General features: G+C 37.4%; 1 protein-coding gene across 10 annotated transcripts in view; it reads left to right on the top strand.

Moving 5' to 3' along the window:
- Positions 1 to 14,715, top strand: part of KDM4C (lysine demethylase 4C) — a 414,703-nt gene that overhangs the window by 45,049 nt on the left and 354,939 nt on the right. For all 10 annotated transcript variants that reach the window (XR_009051206.1, XR_009051205.1, XR_009051207.1 and 7 more), the window contains 2 exons: positions 1,360 to 1,535; positions 7,320 to 7,434. Coding sequence is in view for 7 of the 10 variants with exons in the window: in XM_057720401.1 (XP_057576384.1) it covers positions 1,360 to 1,535; positions 7,320 to 7,434 (291 nt within the window). In the remaining 3 variants the exon portion in view is untranslated. The remainder of the gene's footprint in view (positions 1 to 1,359; positions 1,536 to 7,319; positions 7,435 to 14,715) is intronic.

The following is a 14,715-nucleotide window of genomic DNA, read 5'->3' as shown; positions in this document are numbered from 1 at the left end:
ACATAAAGATCAAGGGATCCATCCAAGAAGAAGAGATAACAATTATAAATATATATGCACCCAATGTAGGAGCACCTCAATACATAAGGCAAATGCTAACAACTATGAAAGGGGAAATGCAAGGCAGAAATAGAGACACAGGTGTAGAGAACAAACACATGGACACCAAGTGGGGAAAGTGGGGAGGGTTGGGGGGAATGAATTGGGAGATTGGGATACCAAATTGTACACTCTAAATATATGCTGTTTATTGTCTGTTAAAAAAAAAACAAGAAAACAAAAAACTGTTGTTAGGGTTGTACACACAGACATAAAACTATAAAGCCCAGCAAGGAAATTAATACCATAAGTGCCATGATAGTGAACACCTTTTGAGCAAGGGGGGAAATGTATTTGGAAAATGGTACCAGGACCTCTGGGGTGCCAGCAGTATCCTGCTTCTCACACGTGAGCAATGGGTACTCCTGTGTTTGCTTTGTAGTAACTCATAAAACTGCGTATTTGTGATTATGCATTTTCTGTATATGTGCTATCTATATTTTGCAATTAAATTCTTAAAAGAAGTTTGTCTTAAAAAATTAAGATAACTTCTAAAGGTGGATAAATTCCAGCTATAAACCATGACTCAGTTCATAACTTTGTTTCTTATAATTTTTAATCATGAATATGCGTTTTTGGTCTTATTGTTGGTGATCTTTTCATTGTTAGCAATTAAGTGTTTAAATACTATGCGAAAACGGTGGTGTGCTGAGCTACTGACATAGGCACGTGAGAATTAATAGTGCACATCTTTTCCAACCTCACGTTCAGTGACATCACATTGGTAAGCTCAGGTTGCCCACGGGGGGAGTAGTTACAGCATGGAAATAAGCAAAAGCTACAAATCAGGGTTCCCCCACCTCCCCAGAAAGTTGGTTGTTAAACATTTATTAGCATACCACTCTGATTTGCCTTATTGTGTGAGAGGTGTTTAAAGAAACGATATTGAATAAACCAATACTTATTTTTCTCATGGTATATAAACAGCATTTGAAGTCTAGCAGGTTATTTTACTTCTGTGTGTTTCTCAAATTTACCTTTAAATAGAGAGGTTAACAGTATCCACTAAAAAGTTAATACAAGTACAGTCTTAGGTATAGTGAGTACTCAGTAAATTTTGCTGTTTAAAAAAGCTGTGTCAGTAAGGTGAATATTTGGGAGAATGCAGGCATTTCCTTTATTGTGAATCTTCACAGTACTTTTGCACGTTTGTCATGTAAATGTTGAGAAATTCTTCACTTATATTCTGTTGGAATAGGAAAGCTTATTAATAACCACCTGGAATGTTTTCCAAATAATATTTTATTATTTTACTTTTAGGTGATTCCTCCTAAGGAGTGGAAGCCAAGGCAGTGCTATGATGACATTGACAATTTGCTTATTCCAGCACCAATTCAGCAGATGGTCACAGGGCAGTCAGGACTGTTCACTCAATACAACATCCAGAAAAAAGCCATGACAGTGAAGGAGTTCAGGCAGCTGGCCAACAGTGGCAAGTGAGTAGATTCAGTTTGTTATTTTTATTTCTTTTGAAGATATAGGTGAACATGGCAAGAAACCAAATAGATGGGAGCTTGTGGTGAAAAGCAAGAGTCTTCTGCACAATCGCTTTTAGTCCTCATTTAACTCTTTCTGTTTTGTTTTTCAGTTGGTTGCTTGCTTACTTAATTACATTTAGTTTACTGCTGGGGAAATTGCTCCTCCTTTTATCATCTCATTCATAATGTCTGTAAATGAGTTTTTGCCTATCTTTTAGTTGCCATGAGTTTTGTTTTTGTTTTTAAATTTTATGTATTTGGCTGTGTCCGGTCTTAGTTGCGGCATGTGGCATCTTTTTTTGTGGCATGCAGGCTTCTCTGGTTGAGGCTTGCAGGTTTTCTCTTCTCTAGTTGTGGTGTGCGGGCTCCAGGGTGCGTGGGCTCTGTAGTTTGTGGCACACGGGCTGTCTAGTTGAGGCGCGCGAGCTCAGAAGTTGTGGCACGCCGGGCTTAGTTGCCCCGTGGCATGTGGGATCTTAGTTCCCTGACCAGGGATCAAACCCTCATCCCCTGCATTGGAAAGCAGATTCTTTACCACTGGACCACCAGGGAAGTCCCTTGCCATGAGTTTTTGATTCTACACTTGAGTCATCTTTGTTAGGCAAATTTTCTTCTGTGCATGAGAATGTTTAAGTCTTAAATGATATGTTACGTATATATTGGAAGATGAGTAATTTAAAAAGAAAATCCTTGAATGACTTGAAGGGGCACCATTGTTGTATTAGTCACCTGTTGCTGTGTAATGAATCACCCCAAACCTTAGTATCTGAAATCAATAAATATTTGACATCTCAGTTTCTGAAGGTCAGGAATCTGGGTGTGGCTTGACAGGGTGGCTGTGGCTCAGGGCCTTTCCTGAGGTTGCATTCAAGTTGGCTGGGGCTGCTGTCACCTGAAAGCTTGACTGTGACTAGAAGATTTTCTTCCAAGATTGCTCCCCTTATGTGGCTGTTGGCTGGAGTCCTGAGTTCCTTGCTACATAAGCTGCTCCTCATATCGTGGCAGCTGGCTTCTTCCAAAACAAGTGATACAGGAGTTACCAAGATGAAGACACAGTGTCTTTTCGTGACCTGTTTCTGGACTGTCATTTCTGCCATACTCTGTTATAAGCCAAGTGCAGCCCATACTTAAGGGGGGGAGAATGAAGCTGTACATCTTGAAGGGAGGAATATCAGAGAATTTGTGGATATATTTAAAAAGATCACAGTTATGATTATTATTAAATTGCCCCCCCCCCCTTTTGGTGGTGAAGGTCTTAGACCAAAACATTAATCTGGAAAAAAAAAACCACCCGCCCAAACCAACCAACCAGTCATGCAACCAAGAAACATCAGTGTCTAAATTTTCTGAATGGCTATTCATGAGATTAAGTCCTTTGGATGAATTTAGTTGATATCTTTTTTAAAAAACTTATATTTGACATAGTAAGCACTTGATGGTACTTGAAGAATCTTTTTTTCTGTGTGAAGTTCCTATTATGGAGTATTATGGCTAATCCAAAGGAATTAAACATTTTAAATTTAATTCAAGTCCCTTTAAAATTTTTTTGGTAGGCATTAGTAAAGCCTCATTGTTTCAGATCTTGTTAATTGAGAATGTGAGACTTTTATCATAGACTAGACTTGTTTGCTTTCATACTCTTTAAGAACTCTTTAATAAAAATTCAATTCTAAAACAAGATTGCAGAAGCAGTTTTATCTAACTTTTTATAAGTATAAACTGTTTACCATATTCTAGTGTTCTCCATCTTCTAGTGCCTGTTTCCAGAGTCATTTTTAAAGTATTAAACAGCTTAGTTCATTTAGTGGAACCTCTACTTGACAACTTTGATATTTCAAGAGACAGTTTGTTCTTGGAAGTAATCAAATAATACTTATTAGAAAATGTTGGTTAATACCCTTAAAAATCATCATAATTATTACGAGAGGGGTACAAAGTGCTGTGGGGTTTCAAAGGAAGGTATGCCTTCTGTGGTTGTTAATCAGAATGGAGTAATTTCATTTTGCAGGTGCTGTTGAGATGGATTTTGAAGGAAGGTCAGAAATGTTTTTGCTAGTTAGAAAAATAATTCATGCTTATTTAAAAATTCAAACATTATAGAAATATGAAATTGTAACTCCCGGAGCCAATCATTGTTAATAATACATGCTGATTCAAAATATTGATGAGTACAGAGTCTCAAAGTCCTGTGTTCTCTTGTCATAGAGAAACTTTGACCATCATCTCTGGCCAATTTGATTATCCTAGCATGGCATAAATTTTCTATTTAGAGGGAATTTATCTTACTAGGCACTTACTTTATTCATATCTCTGTCTTTAGCCTTGTGGCTTAGTTGTGGATTGACTCTTTCTAAAGGTAGCCGTTCAGATGACATTCTGTTTTGTGTTCCACTGTGTACCCAGTGCCTGGTACAGTATCTGGGACATGGTAGGTGATATTTCAATATATGTTGATTGGAAAAAAAAATAGCATCATGAAGTTAAAATATACTTGAAGTATTATAAATTATTAAACAGATTGTAAAGATTTACTTATTAACAAAATGTACATGTCTTGATATTCTGAAGTTCAGAGATTTAAAAAGTAGTGGACTCTCGGGTCTTCCCTGGTGGTCCAGTGGCTAATACGCCCTGCTTCCAACACAGGTGGCATGGGTTTGATCCCTGCTCAGGGAACTAAGATACCACATGTTGTGTGGTGCGACCAAAAAAAAATAAAATAAAATTAGTGGACTCTCTTTTTTGCTACAAAATATAACTATCATGAGAAATTGTCTGAAAGATTATTTCCAGATTAAATGTTACTTCTTTCAAAGTTGATTTCTCTTTTGAGTTGGATTAATTTCACTGTAATTGTTGTAATGTTGTTACCCTTGAAATTTATATTTTTATACTTCTTCTGCCAGTTTCATATGAAAATTTATTTCAGATGCCAGTGAATGGGTTTCTAAGCCTCAAGCCAAAGCTCTACTTGTCTACCCAAAGCTACACTATGATCACATGGTCTTCATAACAGTTATGGAATGGTTCTAAGATGGAACTTACTTTCATGGGAGGCAGGAGGCATCCTTCTGGTCTTTCTGTTCATCTGTTCTTCTTCCGTACATACCTTGCATAGGTACACAGTACATAATGTGCTTGGTGTAAACAGTAGAGAGGATAATGTGCTCACTTGGTTAATAACATAACTTAGTCCAAAGAAAATCTGGAGTTCTCCAACATATCTTTGCTATAAAAGTTTGTGGAGGCGAGTAATACGCTCTTTTGCATCACTTACATTATTAATATGTGCTTTGTTCTAGACATGGAGCTAAGTGCTTTACGTAATTATCTGATGGAGATAAAGACAACAGCTCAACTGTTATTATCTGTTTTATAGAGGAATAACAGGTCCAGAGAGATTCAGTCTCCTGCCCGGGGTTATGTAGCTTATAACTGGCAAAGCCTGGATTTAAACCCTGGCAGTCTGGTCCTGGAGTCCCATCTCTCAACAGCTATGCTATAGTGAATGAAAGGTTCTGGGTAAGAAGGTGTGATTGAATCAGTTTTGAGCAAGTTGACAGTGGATTTGTGGAATAGCTGTGATTGTTTGACAGTCCATTAGGGGTGGAATCTGGAGCAGGTTTCATTAGAATCAGGTACCAACTGGGTGAACTGGTCCCCTTTCCCAAGTTTAGTATCAGTGTTTATTTCAAATATTCAGAGATTTTAGAGTTTAACCTCAATAGCTAATACCAAACTATAGCATTCTCTCTTAGAGTTATGGGTTGCTAAAAATTGATCCTAAGTGGGTGAGTATATAGTGATAGATTCTTTAGATTTTCTCATAGTGGAAGGCAGTTTAGGGCTTCAGTTTCCAAAATCTAAGAAATTTCTTGAGAAGTCATAATAAATAGCATCTTTGCTACCTTTTTTTGTCACCTAACTCTGACCTCTGGTTAGCTTGTTTAGCTTGTGCCTGGAATTTCTGTTACTATTGGAGCCATCTAATAAAAGCATTAGAATGAAGTGGAGTTGATCCTTTCATGCTCATCCTTTTTATTTTTGGCTGCCCTGTGAGATTCTACTGTTGTGCTTAAATCTGTAAATTATTCTGTATTTCAAATACAGTTGTTAAATTAAGTTGTTTCGTATTCTCGCTTATTGCCTGGATAACCAGTTTGGCATCTGCAGTGTAGTAGATGTGGCTCGTTCTATAATTATTCAATCTAAAATGTCCAATAGGCTTTATAGGGATTGCTGCTTCTGCTAAATACCTTTTTCACTGTGTTTGTTCCATTGTTTTCTCAGTTTGTTGATTTCTTTGCTAATTTTTTTCCTATAGAAACATTTTTTTCTTTGCTGATAAGATTATTGTTCAAAATCCAAATAATACAGAGAAATGCCTTTCTGTAATTCCTATATAAGAGATAACCATTAATATTAATAATTTAGAGTTTATTTCTATCTAGCCATTTACTGTACAGTTACAGATTTTTTTAACGTGAATAAGATCATAGTATATTCACTATTCTGTAATCTGCTTTATTCACTATGGAAAGACTTTAATGTCGATATGTAGAAAGATCTACCTTATTTTGTGTTCTTTTATTTAACATGGTCCTAGTTGCTGGACATAAGCTTGAGGTTTCAGTTAATGCTGCAGCAAACATCCTGGGTCATATATCATTGTATACACCTCTGTGTTGTTGAGATGAATTTTTAGAGTTGAATTTTAGGGTTAAATTTAAGGGACATTTTTTTAAGGCTATTGGAAAATTATACTCTGGTACCAGTATATACCCTGACTCTAGCTGTGTAAGAGAGGTCTCATTCTTTACCACTATTTATTTATTTATTTTTTTGGCTGACGTTGGGTCTTTGTTGCTGCATGCGGGCTTTCTCTAGTTGCAGCGAGCAGGGGGCTACTCTTTGTTGCTGTGCATGGGCTTCTCAGTATGGTGGCTTCTCTTGTTGTGGAGCACGGGCTCTAGGTGTGCAGGCTTCAGTAGTTGTGGCACAAAGGCTCAGTAGTTGTGGTCCAAGGGCTTTAGAGTGCAGGCTCAGTAGCTGTGGCTCATGGGCTTAGTTGCTTCGAGGCATGTGGAATCTTCCTGGAGCAGGGATCGAACCTGTGTCCCCTGCATTGGCAGGTGGATTCTTAGCCACTGTGCTACAAGGGAAGCCCACCACCATTTATATATTAAGCATTTGCCAATCTAATAACTGCAAATTATGTTGGTTTTACTTTATGGGATTTTTAGTGAGATTGTCCTTTGTCAATTTTTCTTTAGAAAAATGTAAGAAATTTTAGTGAATTACATATAATTAACAATAAATATTAAATTACATATAATAAATAATAAATAACATGTATTCTAAGTTATATGTTTTGTCTTTTATATGTAAATCTCTAAAATGTCCTAGTATAGTATAATTGGTTAAAGATTTCAGAAAATATTTTGAAAGCTAAAACAATGAATTTTAACTAATTTTCTGCTTCTATTGTTGATACTTTTCATGAAAGTATTTTTTTTATTTGTCAAAAAAATGAAGTTTTCATACAGAGTTATTTTAGGAATCTTAGTCTTCAGAGATCTATAATGAATACATTTATATATTTACTTGTTAGATTTGACATGAGCTGCTGCAGTATTTTCATTGTGATAGAATTTTGTTTAGAAAGTGATTTAAATCAAATGGGTAGGGAAAATCTTAAAATTGTCTTACTGTTTTGTGCTTTGTTTCATCTCTCTTTTCCAGGTATTGTACTCCGAGATACTTGGATTATGAAGATTTGGAGCGCAAGTACTGGAAGAACTTAACTTTTGTGGCACCTATCTATGGTGCAGACATTAATGGGAGCATATATGATGAGGTATATTTCTATTACAATGGGTTATGTAAAACATTTCATGTTACTATTTTTGTTACCATTTTAGGTGGTTGAGAAGTAGTGATTTGTTGTGCTTTGTGTGACCCATAATTCCTCACAGAACAGGAGGAAATAAAGACACATCAGTATGATGTCTGTTGCTGGTCTTTTTTAAATTGAAACCAGCTAATTGTACAAATGCCTGAGCCTGTTCAGTAGTAATATAGTATGTGGTTATCTGGCTAATCTTTAAGCTACATTGAAAATTTTTGAAAGTAAAGCATATTAGAAAAATACTTGGAAAACAGGAAATATTATTCATAATAGTACCACGTTAAGGCAAAAGCAGTATTTTAATATGTATTCTTCCTGTAGTTTTCCCCTCATCATTTGAAAAAGTTATATTAAACATGGTTATATTCTCTTTTTTACCACCCCCCTGCCAAATTGTGAGAATTTTTTCTTTTTTTAAAAGCACATATTACAGTCTTTCTAGTTATTTTTCATGAGAGCATAATGTGTTTGATATAATCGAATCTTTCTTGCCTCCCCCTGATACTACTTGAAATCCTATTAAAAAAAAATCTTTCCTTTTTGAAACCTTTTATCTGCTGTCCCATTGTTTTATTTTGAAACATTTCTTGCCTGCCAAAAAGTTGAGGTGATGCAGTGAACACCTGGATGCCCTCACATGGATTCACCAGTTGTGAATATTTGCCACATTTGCTTTTTGTTTCTCTCTCACTCTGTCTTTGTCTCTATCTCTCTGCTGTAACATTTGAAAGTAAGTTGCAGGCATCATGACAATTCACCCTTAATTATTTCAGCATGTATCTTTCAGTTACAAGGCAATTTATCATCTGATATAGAGACCATTTTCATAGATTCCTAAGTTCTTTATAAACTGCTTTTTTCCCCATGTGAAGGATCCAGCCAGGAATTTCCCTTTAAAGTTAATAAGTGAGCTTTAGGGTGATATTTAGAGGCTAGATGAATATCCTGTTCCCAATAGCCTTTCACCCAGTGAACTTGCCTCTATTGATAGTCCTTGACTGAGTCTATTTTTAAACCATTTATATTTTGAAATATAAAACAAGCTGGAAAGTGCGTAAAACATAAACTTAGAGCTTCATGAGTTATTGTAAGCTGAATACCTATGTACCATCCCTGATGTCAAGGAAAACATCATGGGTACCCTAAATTTCCCCTACTTGTCCCCTTTACCTATTATAGTCTCCCACTTGTCCTCCAAAGGAGAGATTATAGGGTATACACATGGTTAGTTTTAGAAGAAAACTATTTTCCAGTTTACACCTTTCTGTGCCAATGTTTGCTAGTTCCCATTGCCTCACACCTTCCCTGACACTTGGTATTGTCTGTCTTTTAATTTTAGACATTCTAAAATTAAATGGGAGTGTGTAGTAGATTCTTGTGGTTTTAAATAACATCATGATTTTTTTCTCTTGTGTTCAGTGGCTGTTTCCTCTTTATCAAAATGCCTGTTCAAGCCTCTTGTACGTTTTTCTTTTATGTCATGGCTTTCTTACTGGTTTACAGTTTGTTATAATACATTTCTGGAAGTGAGGTAGTGGTACAGTTTCAGTTTTTCTATATGCATTTTCAGTTGTTGAACACTGTTATTGAAAGGACCATTCTTATTTTTGAAAATGGGCTGGGTATTTGATGGTACTATAGAATTACTGTTGTCCCGTTACAGATGTGATGATGACACGGTGGCTATAGATATTTTTTCTTATCAATTGATAATACACACCAAAAAATATATAGGTGAAATAACATGCGGTTTGGGATTTGTTTTATGTATGTATGTATGTATGTATTTGTATTTATTTATGGCTGCATCGGGTCTTAGTTTCAGCACGTAGGATCTTCGTTGTGGCACGCGGGATCCTCTCCTGTGGTGCATGGGCTCCTCTTTGCTGTGTGCAGGGGCTTAGTTGCCACTTGGCATGTGGTATCTTGAGTTCCCCCACCAGGGATTGAACCCCGGCCACAGCAGTGAAAGCTCCGAGTCTTAACTGTTGGACTTCCAGGGAATTCTCCTGGGATTTGTTTTTTAAAATACCTCAGGAAATATCCAAGTGAAATGGATATAGTTGAATAAAGATTGGCAAAATATTGTTAAATGAAGCTAGATGTTGGGTACATGATGTTTAAAATATGTGTATGTTTGAAATATTAAAAATAAAATTAAAAAAGGGAAAACACCTTTTCTCTTTACCCCTTTTGTATTTTCACCAGTGGAAGTAACCTCCATGTTGAGAATTTATTGTTTATTAAGTTAATACATGCTCATGTAGAGAAATTGAAAAATAGAGAAAAAAAAGAAGAAAAAAATTACTCATAAACTTACCAAACAAATATAACCTCTTTATGATTTCCTTTTGGCCTTTTATTTTATGTTAGTGTGTATATATATTTATGCATGTGCTCACGCACGTGTGTGTGTTTTCCCCGCCTCAAAGGCTGAGAGGTTTTAACAGTTTTTTTGCTTTAGAAGCATTTTCAGTACTGCTGTCCAGAAGATCATTTTAGTGTATTCTAGCTCCAGCCAGTTTTAGATTGTACTTCGTATTAAGTCTTTGCTATGTTTTTTTGGTATTTCAATTACAAGTATATTCTTTTTTTAAAAAAACTTTTTTTAAATTGAAGTATGGTTGATTTACAGTGTTGTTTACTTTCTGCTGAACAGCAAAGTGATTCATTTATGCTCCAAGTATATTCTTATTGATTTATTCTTTAGTGATGACAAATCTCTTTTTAAGTTTGACATGGTATGATTACTTATATTTAGGAAAATGGGTGCCATTAGTAGTAAAGGTTCCTTACAGAAGATGGTACCTTGTCTTATTAAAACAGCTTCTCTGAGATTTCTATAGAAATGGGTGATGCCCAGCAAATACAGTTGGTATTTTCAGTTGGGGCCCAGCAAAGTTAAAGTGTTTTCTCAAAGTTATGAGGCTAGTAGACTGGCTGCCAGGTGCTCTTATTCCCCACACTAGTTTTGAGGAAGTAATTGTGTATAGTCAGTCTCACAGTTGTGGAAATGTGTAAAGCTAGGTCTATGTCACCTGCAAGTTTCTCCTGAGTGCATGGTTTATTTTGTGCCTTCTCTGTGCTTTCTTCCCCATGGTATCCTGGCACGTTTGCACGTTTCTAAAAGGAAGACTGAGCTGAGGAATCATCCGGATCTTGGGCTGAGAGGCTGCACGTCTCAGGGTCAGAAAGGAAACTCAGTCCAAGATTATTTTCTAACCACACCTTAGGATCATTGAGCTCTTTGTTCCTTTTTGCAAATATAATTAAGAGGTAGAAGCAGCATACGATTTTCAGAACAGTTGGCATAAAACTGCCCTGAACTGGCTTTACACATGTGATAGTAAAATAATATAATTGTTGAAAGCACAGATGAGGGTGATGGACTTTGGTTTGCAGTGCTTATCAATTTACTGCTTGTGTTTGAAAACCAGTTACACAATGGCATTGCCTCAAGGGAACATTGACTTTAGACTTCAAATTTGAGTAACTTTAGTTATTAAAATCCAATGAACAAAATCTGCTGGTTTGTAAACATGCAGTTTTAAAACATCCTCATTATTTACAGGTTTTGGAGGCAGGAATCTGTCATTTTGGTAGGACCTACAAGGCATAGTATTTTATGGAATTTCTGTCGGAGCATTTAGTAGCTCCAGAACTGAGCTGACAGTTTCAGTGATTTTGTAGCATAAAGACAGACATGAGAGAGATGTTGTAAACTGCTACTGGTAAACAAAACCAATCATGCTCAAGACAGCTAAATTCACGCAAATGAAAAATAACTTGTATTTGCCCCCTTGAGGTAGATGGAGGGTAACAAGAGAAAGAGTGCATTAAAGAGAGTGATGAAGAGTGAGTGTAATAATCACTTGTAACTGTCAGGAACGTTTGAAATCATCACAGTGAATGTACATTGAAAAAAGCCCATGTATTGTTTTGTTCTTTACTGTTGTATCCTTGCATTGTTTACCTGCTCAGCTCAATATTTAAATTGTATTGGGAATTGGTTTGTTGTGGTTCATGGCATTATTTTGAAAGGGATTATAGGCATCAAATTGTAGTTCACTTCCCCTTCTAATTTCTAGTTATGGCTATTTCCTTTAATGTTAAAAGAAGGGTTGAAAAATCATAACCTTTTCTTGTTGAGGGTGGGAGTTCTTGGAGAGGGTGTAGAGAAGGTAAGAGAAACAGTTTGTGCAGGGTGCAAAGATGAATGAGGATCCTGGTTCTCAATTATTCACCTACTTGAGGGGCAGAGGGGCAATAGGATGTAATGAGCTTGGCAGTAAAGGCAAGTGTGGGGTTCCAGGGAGCCCAGAGGAGAGGCACTTAGAGTAGCTCGGCATTGAAGGAAGACTTTTTGGAGGAGATGTGGCATCTGAGCTTGGCCTGGATGAGCAAGTTCAAGTCAGGTAAAGGAAGGGGAGAGAAGAACGGGGCTGAAACCAGGTAGATTTGAGGGTAAGACTGCACTTAACAGTCTCTGAATTTTTACTGAATTTGGAGGATTTTTGGTGAGCCTGGGCTTGAGGAGGGTGAGACAGACCTGGAATAGTGGCTATGGGGTCTGAGGGAGAGAGATCAGCCTGGCTGGTGATGGGACTGTAGGGGCCCCTCCTGCTCAGATGGTTGTCTCGCAGCACCAGGCAAGTCTGTTAAGGGGCAAAAAGAGGTGCCATTGTAGTGTTGATCCAGGTTTGGGTACAGCACAGGAATTAGGAGTGAGTGCAAGTGAAGCACTGCTTGAGGACAATCAGCCTTGATAGTAAAGGGAGTTAGGGCCTGGAGATTCCAGGGAGTGAGTCTTGGCCCCTCTTTCATTCGACTGCTGCTTCCAGAGCCTGATTTCCTTAGGATATACTGTAAAACCTTGGTTTGCGAGTGTAATTCGTTCCAGTAACATGCTTGTAATCCAAAGCACTTGTCTATCAAAGCGAATTTCCCCATAAGAAATAATGGAAACCCAGATGATTTGTTCCACAACCCAAAAATATTCATATAAAAATGATTACAATATGGTAATATAATACAAAGTAATAAAGAAAATACAAAATATAAAGAAAAATAAATTAACCTGCACTTACCTTTTAAAACCTTTCTGGCTGGTGTGAGGGAGACAAGAGAGGAAGGTTATCATGTAGGACGACTTTCACTATCACTAACGGAATCACTGCTATCTATTGGCTCAGTGGAATTTTTTTCTCTTCCTGCAGCTTTAACAAGGAACCTATCCAATGACACGTGCTTTTGCCTTCTTTTGAGGATTTCGTGGAAATGTGACATTGCACTGTCGTTTAACAGATTCATCGCTCGCACTGCTACAACCTTATTCGGGTGGTGCTTTTCTACCAAATTTTGCACTGTTTCCCACATTTTACACATCCCCCTAATCTCATTTGAAGTGAGGGATTCCTCCACCTTTTTCTCCTCCTCCTCTGCAGACGAGATCTCCTCCACAACCCCTTGCTATTTCTCGTGATGCAGATCCATCAGTTTTGTTGGTGGTCATCTCCATTGGCTCCGTTGTGATCCTGTGTCGTTTGGCATCACGTACTACTCGTATTGCAAGACATCGCTCGTTTATGAAGTTAAAATTTATGAGAAATGTTTGCTCATCTTGTGGAAGACTCGCAGAATAAGTTACTCGCAACCTGAGGTTTTACTGTATGTAAAAATCTCAGTCAACACCATGGGCAGCAGCCTGTGGCAACAGGAACAGTAACATGATTTAAGCAAGTTACTAGTTTTTTTTTTTAAACAGGATTTAAAAAAATTGTTTACTTTATTTATTTATTTATTGGCTGCACTGGGTCTTCGTTGCTGCACATGGGCTTTCTCTAGTTGCGGAGAGCAGGGGCTACTCTTCATTGTAGTGCGTGGGCTCCTCATTGTGGTGGCTTCTCTTGTTGCGGAGCATGGCTCTAGGTACATGGGCTTTGTAGTTGTGGTGCACGGGCTTAATAGTTGTGGTGCACAGGCTTAGTTCCTCCACAGCATGTGGGATCTTCCTAGAGCAGGGATTGAACCCACGTCTCCTGCATTGGCAGGTGGATTCTTAACCACTGCACCACCAGGGAAGCCCAAGTTACTAGTTTTTAAACCAAATGCCAAAACTTATCAAAGGCATGACATGACAAAGCCCAGTCTTTGAGTGTATGACCCAAAGCCTGGCTTGGCAGCTAGATGCTGCCTATTGCTTGTCTCTGTAAATAAAGTTTTACTGGAGTATAGCCTTATTGTTCATCTACATATTATATATGGCTTTTTTGCACTACAGTGGGAGAGTTGAGTAGTTGTGACAGAAATTATATGGTCCACAAAAGCCAAAATATTTACTGTGTTGCCCTTTGCATAAAAAGTTTGCCAATCCCTAATATAGAGGCACAATTATTTGCTCTTGGGGAAGGAAGCTCAGAGCCTTTTTGAGATGTAGATAAAATTCTGAATGTTTTTGGGAGAATGAGACTGACTGCCTTGATACTTTGAAATGAAATTTGGTGATGTCAGGGACCTTCTGTAAGTAAAGAAGGTCCTAAACTTAGAACCACCTGTGTTCTTGGGTGGCCCTTGATGATTCCTTGGAAACAGTAACAGAAACACAAGAGTCCTAAGATCTGAAACATTTTTTTTTCAGTTGTGTTTTACTAAGGGCTGGTCCACTGATAAGGAAAGTGTTAATTAGGGAATTCCCTAGTGGTCCAGTGGCTAGGACTCTGTGCTTTCACTGCCAAGGGCCTGGGTTTGATCCCTGGTCAGGGAACTAAGATCCCATAAGCCACACAGCACGACCCAAAAAAAAAAAAAAAAAAAAAAGAAAGTTTTAATTAGCCTTTGCTAACTGTACATGTAAAAAATTAGTCCTCTGATAAAAGAAACATGGGAGTTATTTCAGGAAACAAACACACAAAAATGAAGACAGATAAAGAGAAAAGATGAATAGGTAGAAAAAAGTGATATAACTGTGTGGGATGATTCAGCTTGACTAAGGGACATGACAATAAACACATCTCTAGGGAAAAAAGAAGCTAGAACATTTCTGGGATAGCCAGTAGCCATTCTTCCATAGACCTTTGAAGACGGAGTGCATCTCTTTGTTGTGTGTGTGAGAGCTAAGAGTAGGCATCAGCATTTTTTACTTACTCTAGTACAGTGACAGTAAGTCATTCAGGCTTGTGTTCTGTGCTCTTTTGGGCTGCATTTCTAACAATACCTATCATGTATATAGTG

Source organism: Hippopotamus amphibius, chromosome 2 (assembly GCF_030028045.1).
Source record: "Hippopotamus amphibius kiboko isolate mHipAmp2 chromosome 2, mHipAmp2.hap2, whole genome shotgun sequence".
NCBI classification, from domain to species: domain Eukaryota; kingdom Metazoa; phylum Chordata; class Mammalia; order Artiodactyla; family Hippopotamidae; genus Hippopotamus; species Hippopotamus amphibius.
This window is presented reverse-complemented; position numbering and strand designations above follow the sequence as displayed.